The sequence below is a fragment of the Vigna unguiculata genome, chromosome 5, assembly GCF_037176805.1.
Source record: "Vigna unguiculata cultivar grain cowpea cultivar isolate G323 ecotype 2 chromosome 5, ASM3717680v1, whole genome shotgun sequence".
NCBI lineage: Eukaryota > Viridiplantae > Streptophyta > Magnoliopsida > Fabales > Fabaceae > Vigna > Vigna unguiculata.
Genome location: NC_140796.1, coordinates 51,484,983 through 51,495,286, shown reverse-complemented (window position 1 = coordinate 51,495,286; position 10,304 = coordinate 51,484,983). Strand labels below are relative to the sequence as shown.

At 28.1% G+C, this 10,304-nt stretch overlaps 1 protein-coding gene and 1 long non-coding RNA gene across 3 annotated transcripts; one reads left to right on the top strand and one right to left on the bottom strand.

The window, feature by feature from the left end:
- Positions 1-1,421: 1,421 nt before the first annotated feature.
- On the top strand, positions 1,422-4,075 carry LOC114184045 (vicilin-like seed storage protein At2g28490). 2 transcript variants are annotated; one of them, XM_028071279.2, is made up of 5 exons: positions 1,422-1,747; positions 1,904-2,091; positions 2,198-2,272; positions 2,416-2,856; positions 2,953-4,075. In XM_028071279.2, exons 1-5 carry the CDS (start codon positions 1,690-1,692, stop codon positions 3,322-3,324), a joined length of 1,134 nt encoding a protein of 377 aa, XP_027927080.1. In that variant the 5' UTR covers positions 1,422-1,689; the 3' UTR covers positions 3,325-4,075. The 2 variants fall into 2 exon arrangements, with proteins under 2 accessions (XP_027927080.1, XP_085529198.1); XM_085673072.1 differs by having other exon boundaries at positions 1,474-1,733.
- On the bottom strand, positions 2,896-4,857 carry LOC146886534 (uncharacterized). The gene is made up of 2 exons (XR_014994978.1): positions 4,263-4,857; positions 2,896-3,761 (listed from the first exon to the last, which is right to left on the bottom strand). It is a non-coding gene; the product is annotated as an uncharacterized LOC146886534 (long non-coding RNA).
- Positions 4,858-10,304: the final 5,447 nt, after the last annotated feature.

Genomic DNA, 10,304 nt, shown 5'->3' with positions numbered 1-10,304 from the left:
AACATCAGGGGAACTAAGAGAATCAAAAATCTGTTGTCTCTTAGACGTTAATATCTCCAACTCATCCATCCTTTTGTACTCCCTAATTTGTAATGGTAATACTTTCCACTTTTTAACCTCTCATAATTTTAAAAATAAGGTTTCATTTTTTAATTTCTTAAATTTTTAGATTAGTAGTGTTAGTTCTAATCTTTAAAATTTTCATTCCAATTTTAAACTAATTGTAACATTAAATAAAAAATATTTAATAAATATTTTAATTTTAATAAAAAAATTATAACATTTATATAAAAATTAAATTTGATCTCAATTTGGAGAGAGACAAAATTGTTCCATTTAGAAAAAATGGATTAAATTAAATAAAAATAACTAATATAAAGACCAAACTGAATATAAAACGTTAATTTTGACATATGACATACTACTAGGTTGACATATAAATCTTTTTTCAAAAATTAAAAATAATTAAAAAATAAAATAAAATAAAAATAAATAATAAAAAAATCCGGAAGTGTGTAATTTAAAGTATAATATTAATATAAGTGATAAGATTACGTTGTTATTGTTTAACAAAATGTAACATCAATGATCATGATGATATAACATTATAGATTGATAGTTGGTGGTATAATCTATTTTATTTCATATATAAAATATTAAAATTATAAGAGTTTTAGTAAAAGTTATATAAATTTAATTTGATTCCTCTTCTTTATAAAATATAATGAAAGTTTTTTATTCTTCGATGAATACTTGATAAGAAAATTATCAAACACAACCCAGATCATGACATTACTTTATTAAGAATTATAATTTTCAAAATTATTGTATCAAAATAATTATAGACTCCAAAAAGTTGACTCTAGCTATGCGTAATCATCAAACCAGAGAAAGACCTTTGTTTGGGGAAAAAGAGGATTTTTTTCTCGAAATAAATAAACAAGGGCTTAACCACCCCCCAATATTGGCCCAATACTTTGGTAAATTTTTTCAACACCCATACTTTCCAAAAGATCAAATTATAATTATCCATATTTAGAGTCTGCATGTCTAATTAAAAACGATCAGAATGATCATATTTATATATACATGATTGGCCTAATATTCTCTTAAATAAATATTTCCCTAGCTGCAATAAATGTCTCAACAATATATTCCTCTACAAAGAATTTTATTATTTTGTATTGCTTCATGTATCCATTTCAATATTTTAATATTGAAGGCCTGTTAAAAGCAGAGATTTTCAAGCATAGACTATGTCTGTCCTTCATCGAATTTTTTTCTCAACTTAAACATACGTCTACTATATATATATATATATACCTGATACATGGTCAGAAAATTCATTCAGACCCTACATGGCCGACACGTGTCTCGTGCATATCTCTCTCTCTATAAATTCTCTTCATCAAGCAATCACAATGCATCCAAAAGAACTCACTGAGGTTGATTAACAATGGGAAGCAGTGCGACCCTTTTGGTGTTATTGTTCGTTCTTGGTAATGGCGTGGCAGTAACAATGGGGCGGTTCTTGAGAACAGAGGTGGAAGTCATAGAAGAGGATCTTGACGAAGAGTTCTTCTTCATGAAGAAATCGGAGATCGTGGTCAACACCAGCGCTGGGAAGATTGAAGTGTTTCATGGAGTTCCCGAGAGGAAATTGCAGATTGCTATCGCTACTATGGACCAATGTCCCTTCTGATTCATCACTACGTTGTTGCCACTAGAGTCATGTACGTGCGTTCAGGTATCGTTATATATATATATATATGCTACCATGCATGCATACATTTTAGACTGCATGAAATTTGAATAAGAGCTTCTCAAATTGTGTAATCATTGTGAAGTTGTTTCACTCGTTTGGGAATTTGAGAATTTGGATTAAGTTGGTGATTGGTTTCAGGAGAAGCAAATTTGGGATTCATATACAAAAACAACCAGAGGCTGACGCAAATGCGTCTGAGGGAGGGAGATGTATACCAAATTCCAGTTGGTTGTACATTCTATATAGCGAACGAGGAAAGTGATCAAAAGCTTGAAATTATCAGCGGCATTGAACCCTTAGAAGGCTTCAGAGATGATGTTTTACAGGTACATGGCCTCATAATAATGAAAAGCTTTCTGGTTTTTTATAAAGAAAAAAATATGCAACTGATTTTACTCTGATAAATCTTCCTACTTTATGTGTTGCCTGCAGTCTATCTATATTGGAGGAGGAGCAAATTCAGGATTTTCTGGATTCAAGGAAGAAATCCTTGGAGCTGCTTTTAACGTAAGTTAAGAACTTTATTGGTTACCAAACAATTTAGAGAACATGCACAACAAAAACAACACAAAAAAACTTAATAAAGAATCTAAACTCTGCACACACAACACCACATAACATAAACAATTCTTTGATAAACTCACGTATAGGTATCACAAAAAGAGTTGGGAACAATCTTCAACGACCAACGGATCAGACTGATTGTGCCTTTGCAAGGTTCACATGCCACAGGCACATGGAGCAAGTTCCTTGAGCTTAAGGAGGAAGAAAAACTGCAACAGCTACGGGAGATGGTGCAGCAAGGACAAGAAAACGAAGAAGTGGAGAAGGAGGATGAGGAATCTGGTGATGATGAAGAAGAGCAGCAACAAACAAGTTGGCCATGGAGGAAGCTCTTCAAATCTGTATTCGGGGAAGAAATGAAGAACACGAGGGAGAAGATTACTGAAGACCCCCCTCGCTCTTACAACCTTGATAAGAGAAAACCAGATTTTGAAAACAAATATGGTTGGAGGGTTGCTGTAGATGGCTCTCGGTATCATCCACTCAAAAGTTCAGGCATTGGCATCTATCATGAGTATCTCTCAGCTGTATGTATATTTTGTAACGATGAATTAAGCTTATGAAATGTATTATGAAGAAGAAAACTTTGTTGCAACATATTTTTTTGTTGGTATACATGGCAGGGATCAATGATGGCACCCCGTGTGAATCCAATGGCAACGGAATATGGCATAGTGGTAAATGGTTCTGGTAGGGTTCAAGTTCTGTTTCCAAACGGAAGCAATGCAATGGACACTAACATCACAAAAGGTGATGTGTTCTTCATTACAAGTAACTTTCCCTACTGCGAAATAGCACACAAGGGTGAATCACTAGAGCTCTTGGGGTTCACCACCTCGGCTCAGAGGAATAGGCCAGTGGTTCTGGTGGGTGCCAGGTCGGTCGTAAGGACCATGGAGGGACCCGAGCTTGCAACTTCGTTTGGGGTGAGTGAAGAGGAGATGAAGCACTTGGTTAGGGCACAACACGAATCTGTGATTCTACCAACTCCGTGACCTGCACCTGCACATGAGGAAGTGGATGCAATTCTAAAGCTTGCAAAGGAATGAAATGGTTATAATAGTTTGTATTTGGTCCAACTTCCAAAGAAATAAAACTTATTAAACTTGAGACTTAAGAAGATAATTCTCCAATCAACGATACAACAATTTTCACTCTGACTCATGAAATTGAAGGTGGAAGGTGGAGAAAACTACAATGTCGAGAGCTAAGTGAAAGACCTCTTGTCCACTGGTCAGCAGAGGAATGTGGTTGTGAGAAACTTCCTTATCACAATTTGGAGCACCAACCTTCCCTCCTCGTGCATAAGTCAATTGCCAGTTTAACAGGCGCTCTGAAATCTTCTGCTTTTGGTTTTGAGTGTCTAAATCGTAATTGAAGTGATTGTGCACTCAATGAATCTCAGTATACACACCCACACTACACACACAAGCTATCACCCACAAACAACTTTAAAATTTTGAGTTACAAGCAAAACTCAAACTGCATAAGACAACTACAAATAATACAACCATTAAGACTAAAAAAATGAAAGTTATTTAATTCTCTACTTGACCATGGGAATGCAGAAAAATTAATTATGATATAAAACATGCATGAAACACAAAAACTATCTTCATAACATATAAAAATTGAGCAAGTAACAGAGCATCACCTTTCATAAAATTTTTACAAGTAACACAATATCAGCACTAAAGCCAATACGTACAAACTTAAAAAAAAAAAAAAAAAAAACAAATTTAAAAATGACATGAAACCATAAACCATAAATTTCAGAAATTTCATATTAACCTATTACGAAGTTGTACCCACGAACAACAGAAACAAACTTTCGGATAAATATGGTGTGAAGAATCAACAATAGAATGAACACATCAGAAACTTCCCTTCAAAATGCAAACTCTAAGTGAAAATTTGAACAAATTTTCCTCACCTGCGACAAAGAAATACATGTGTTACCATCGCTGCTGCACAACAATCACATAAGACACACTGTCACTGATGCTGCACAAAGAAAGAATAATGGAAGGTGGGCGCCTTTCTCCTTTCGCCGGTCATTCTAGCAACAATAACGGTGGAGCGAAAATAGCTGGAAGGGGGAACGAATGAGAGAAGACAAACACTCTCGACCATTTCTGCAGAACGGAGGAGAGAAGAAAGGTGAGAAGAAAAGGAAAAAAAATAAAAAATTCTTTTCACATCATTTGATCATAATAGGATAAAATAGTTTTAATAAAAATTAACTTTTATATCTTAAAAAAAAATAGTTATGAAAAGTAATGTGAAATGATAGTAAAAAAAAATGGTATTAAAATATCAGTGTAAAAAAAAACTAGGTTAGATTTCAAAATAGGGTGACTTTCTCCTTTCTATCTTGCCATGTAGACAAAGAAAATTTAATTCAAAATTCAATTTACAATGGCCACCAAGCACGATGGTCAAGTAGTAAGTTGTAAAAAAGGTTTTTTTTTTTATTTATTTCGGGATTCATTTAAATTTAAATTTATAAAAATGAGTCTGTTAAATGTGTGTAAAATAGGATCAAGTTGTCATGGTGGAGGACGACATTAAAGGTGAAGTCGTACTCCACCATGCTGATTTCTTTTTCTTTTTTCCAAAAAACAATATTGTGCTTAGGGAAGCCAGCTTTTATTCACTTTAAAAGTGAAGTCTCTTGAACATGACGACTTCACTTTTTAGTTTTTTTTTTAAATTCAGTTTTATATTTGGTTTTAAAATATATTATTTAGTTATTTTTAAATATTTGTCTATAGTAAAAATATAAAAAAAATTGTTTTAAGAAATTCTAAAATACTTAATTTTTAAACTTTAATACAAAATTAAAAAGATAAAATGATACAAATTAAAAAATATTAAAAAATCCTTCAATAATTATATTTGAAAATTTAATCTGTTTAGGGTTTTTTTTTTATTTGTGTTTTAGTTAGTCTACTAACTATCAAATAAAAAGTATCATTTAATAAAATACTAAGCTTGTAAAATCAAACAAATTTAAAGTTTAATGTTAAAAAAATTGAAAAGTGAAGTCGTCATGCATAAGGACGACTTTACTTTTGAAGCGAAAAGAAACCGGTCTCTCACAATACAGTTTTGCTTTTTGAAAAAAAAAATAAAGAAATCGGCATGGTGGAGGACGACTTCACCTTTAATGTCGTCCTCCACCATAACGACTTGACCCTATTTTACAAAAAAAAGTTAAACGAACCCATTTTTACAAACTTAAGTTTAAATGGACCCCGAAATACAAAAAAAAAAAAAAACTAAAAAAGGTGTTATTAATATATCATTGTCCTAAAAATGTCACCAAAAGTTCCATCGTTCTTAAAACTCGGTTTTCTATTGAGCGAAATGGGTACTTTAAAAAAATGCGGTAAGTCGTGTTTTAAGAAAACGACTTAAGCATTGAATTTGAAAGAAGTTATTTTTCTTAAAACGACTTTTGATAATGACTTTCGAAATTAGAAGTCGTCTACTCCGTGACTTTTGTGTAAATATATGTTACCAAAGTTGTGTGACTTGAATTATGTTATGCGATCATCGATAATTCAGTTTGTGTTACGTATTTATGTCTGACACTTATCCATATCCAATATTTCAGGATACTTTATTGATATTTATCAATGAAATATCTAATATATAAACCAATAATGTTTTTATGATGAAAATAATTTTTAAATTTTTATGTTGAAAATAGTTAAAAAATTTGATTTTAATTTGGATTTACACAAGAATAATCATATATTTCTCATGTTTTTAAAAAAATTGTATATTTTTCAATATGCGTATATCACGTGTTGTGTCCTATTATTTTAAAAATTAGCGTATCGACGTATTAGATACATGTCGTAATGTCATATCTGATACACGTATCATATATGTGCATCATAATCAATCATAAATCTTATATACTATAAGAATGACTTTTTGTGTAAATTATTTTGAACCAAGATTGTGATAGTAACAAACGAATTGTGATTGTGTCCTTTACAATTGAAAGTCATTTTAAGTGCACGTGACTTTCATGAAATAGAGTTTGCACCGAAGTAGGCCTCATGATAATTGTGTTTGTAAATATATATTGTCTAGAATTCAATTTGAAGGATTTAAAGAACAAATGGTTTTTGGGTGTCTTAGAGGAAGTTGACATGGTGCTTGGATTTTTGTGAGCATCTATAGTTCAAAGTTTTTCATATTTTTTTTTAAAGAAATCATTTTGTTGTTAATTTAACTTTAATTTATATAAAACAGTATAAATGGTTTAATATTTACCTCCATATATTTATTTATTTATTTTCATAATAAATATATTTTGTCTAAGTTTGGTAAGTGTCACCATGTAATATATTCACATGTTCAAGTAGTTATTTGATCCTTATATATATAGCCTACTCAAGAGTAAAGCGAGTAAAGCACTAGTTTTAGCCTCAAGGATAACAAAGACCTCATCAATTTTTTTTTACTACTAATATTTCTCTATTAAATTAATTATAAAATTATGTTTAAGAAAAAAATGCCTCAAATTTTGTTAGTAGTAATTCATATACCTTTATTAAACTAATTATAAAATTATGTTTAAGATAAAAAAGGTCTCAAAAAAATATTTTATTACTAATATAGCTCTATTAAATTAATTATAAGTTTATATTTAGGAATAAAATTTAGTTAAATTATTATTAGTGTATGTTTATTTTTATTGGTAGTAAAAATGACAATTAATGAGTTAAAACATTAAATTATAATTTTGTTTACAAGAAAGATGATGATTAATTATCTTTATTCTCTTATAATCAATCTTGATTCTATTTTCTTCTTTTATGTCTCTATGACTTCTCTTACCCCTCCTTACTTTATTTTCTTTTCTCTAGGAGTCATTTTCTTACGGTTTTGGCAGATTACATCTCATAAATCTCTTAGACCTCATGTTGTCCGTGTATACAAATTTTTTCATCCTCATTTATGGTTAGTATGTTTTTTCTTTTGCTCTATGTTGTTATTTTTATTCTATTTTGGATTTGTATTAGAATTAGAAATGAGTTTTTTTTTTCAGTTTTGTTTTTTGTTACTTTTAGATTTCCAGGTTTTGAGAGTATTTTTTGCATATATATTGAGGAAGAACTGATTTTTTTTACAAAACTTTTAATTATATTATGGTTTAGTCTTTTGTGGATAATAGATTCATTGGAACATAATTTAAAGTTGAGTTTTCTATAAAAAGAGAATTCAAGTTTTAATATGTTTTTTCTTTCTATTTGTGTTGTTGTTATTTTTATTCTATTTTGGATTTGTATTAGGATTGAAAATGTGTTTTTTTTGCCTAATTTTTTCCAGTCATTTTAGATTTACGAGTTCCGAAAGTTATTTTTTTGCATATATCTTGATGAAAAACTGAATTTTTTTACAAAACTAATAATTAAATTATGGTTTGGTCTTTTGGTGGATAATAGATTAATTGGAGCATAATTCAAAGTTGAATTTTTTGTAGAAAGATAATTCAAGTTTAGGAAAAAAAAATACTTAGTATCAAGTTGAGAAGAGCAATATTTTTTGTTTTATTTTTATTAATGATTAATCTTAAAATAAACAACTTTGCAGTATGGTACAAAAGTTTAATATCCGTTGGGTTTGGGTATGGAGATGAGGATGAATTTTTTCTACAGGGATGGGTATGGGATAACGAAACTCGTCCCTGCCCCGCCCCGTTGTCATCCCTATTTGCAGGTTTAAGAAAAAAAGTTGAGACTTAAGAACAAAAAAGAGACTTGAAACTTCAAGATACTCTGCAAGTCTACTATCGAGTTTATTTTTTTGACAGCCAGAACCAGATTTCATTGGTTTAATTCATTCGTTCTATATATTTATCTTTAGTAGTGTTTTATATATTATCAATTTTTTTCATAATATATATATATATATATATATATATATATATATATATATATATATGTCAACTAGAAAATTTGAATAAGGCTATTTAAAAATTTAAAAGAAAAAAAAGAATTGAGGCTTTATTTGCATAACAAAAAGAAGCAATGAACAGAAAATAGCAAATATCTTGTGTATTACGGTATGTACATATTTCATTTTTGAAAAAAAAAAGTTTAAACCTTGAAAAATGTTTAAAACATGATAATTTGTTGGACATTGATGAATTTGATTTAATTTCATAATTAAATATCTTAAGGAAAATTACAAGTTTGGAAAATGATAAACCAATTGACATTCTTAATTATATAAAATTAATATTTTTTTTCAAATAGAATAATGTTAATAATTCTAGTGTTGGTTGTTTTAGTCGAAAGGAATTTCTCAAAACTAAATATAATAAAAATTTATTTAAGATTAACAAAGTCTCAAGGAAGATTGAACGGATTAGTCCTATTATATATTAAGAAGGAAATTTAATAAATACTTTTGCATAAAAAAGTTTAAAAATTAAATTTTAAATAAAATATCTCATTTTTAAGTTTTGATTTAGATCTCTCAGATCGTTGAACCACCTATATATATATATATAACGCGAGTATAAAATAATTAAATGATAATATGTGAAAAAAAATTAAGAATCAATTAACAAAACTGAACGAATAGAAATAAAATAATATAATTTAACCTATTAATATAAGTGATAAAATTACATTGTTATTGTTTAACAAAATTTAACATTAATAATGATGATGATATAACATTATACATTGATCATTGGTGGTATAATTTATTTTATTTTATATATAAATTATTAAAAATATAAGAGTTTTAGTAAAAGTTATATAAATTTAATTTGATTTCTCTTCTTTATAAAATATAATAAAAAAATTTAATTCTTCGGTAAATACTTGATAAGAAAATTATCAAACGCAATCCAGATCATGACATTACTTTATTAAGAATTAAAATTTAAAAATATTGTATCAAAATAATTATTGACTCCAAAAAGTTGACTAGCTATGCGTAATCATCAAACCAGAGAAAGACCTTTGTTTGGGGAAAAGAGGGTTTTTTCTCGAAATAAATAAACAAGGGCTTAACCACCTCCCATTATTGGCCCAAAACTTTAATAAATTTTTTCAACACCCATACTTTCCTTTTTGCACACGTAACAAAAGATCAAATTATAATTATCCATATTTATATTCTGCATGTCTAATTAAAAACAATCAAAATGATCATATTTTATATACATGATTGGTCTAATATTCTCTTCTTAAATAAATATTTCCCTAGCTGCAATAAATGTCTCAACAATATTTTCCTCCACAAAGAATTTTATCATTTTGTATTGCTTTTTCATGTATCCATTTCAATATTTTAATATTGAAGGCCTGTTAAAAGCAGAGATTTTCAAGCATAGACTATGTTTGTCCTTGATCGAATATTTTTCTCAACTGAAACATAATCTATATTAATAGTTATTGATATTATAACGTTATTAAATTAATAAAAAAAAATTACAAAAGAAAAAAAAGAAAAGAAAATAAAAGTAAATAATTTTGTAAAAATTTAGAAAAATAATAGTTAATTTTTAAAAATTTAACAAATAATTATATTTTAAAAGAATAGTTAAAATTATGAATATTATAATTCTTTTTATTCTCTTTATATATATATATATAACACATGTACGATATTATATTAATAAGTGATAATATTATAATATTATTAAGTTAATATATATATATATATATATATTAAAATTATATTTATTAAAAATAAAGTAAAATATATCAGAATAGATAAAAGAATAATTATTAATAAATAAAGAATAAGAGAAGAAACACAAACAAAAAGTTTATGAAAATAACAATCAACTTTTAAAATTTAATAAATTATTATATTTAAATGATAAAATCAGAAATTTAAAAAATTGAAACAAAGAGAATCTTCTTGCGTATTATTATAGATATAAAGTTATATTGTTATAGTCAGAAAATTCATTCATACCCTACATGGCCGACAC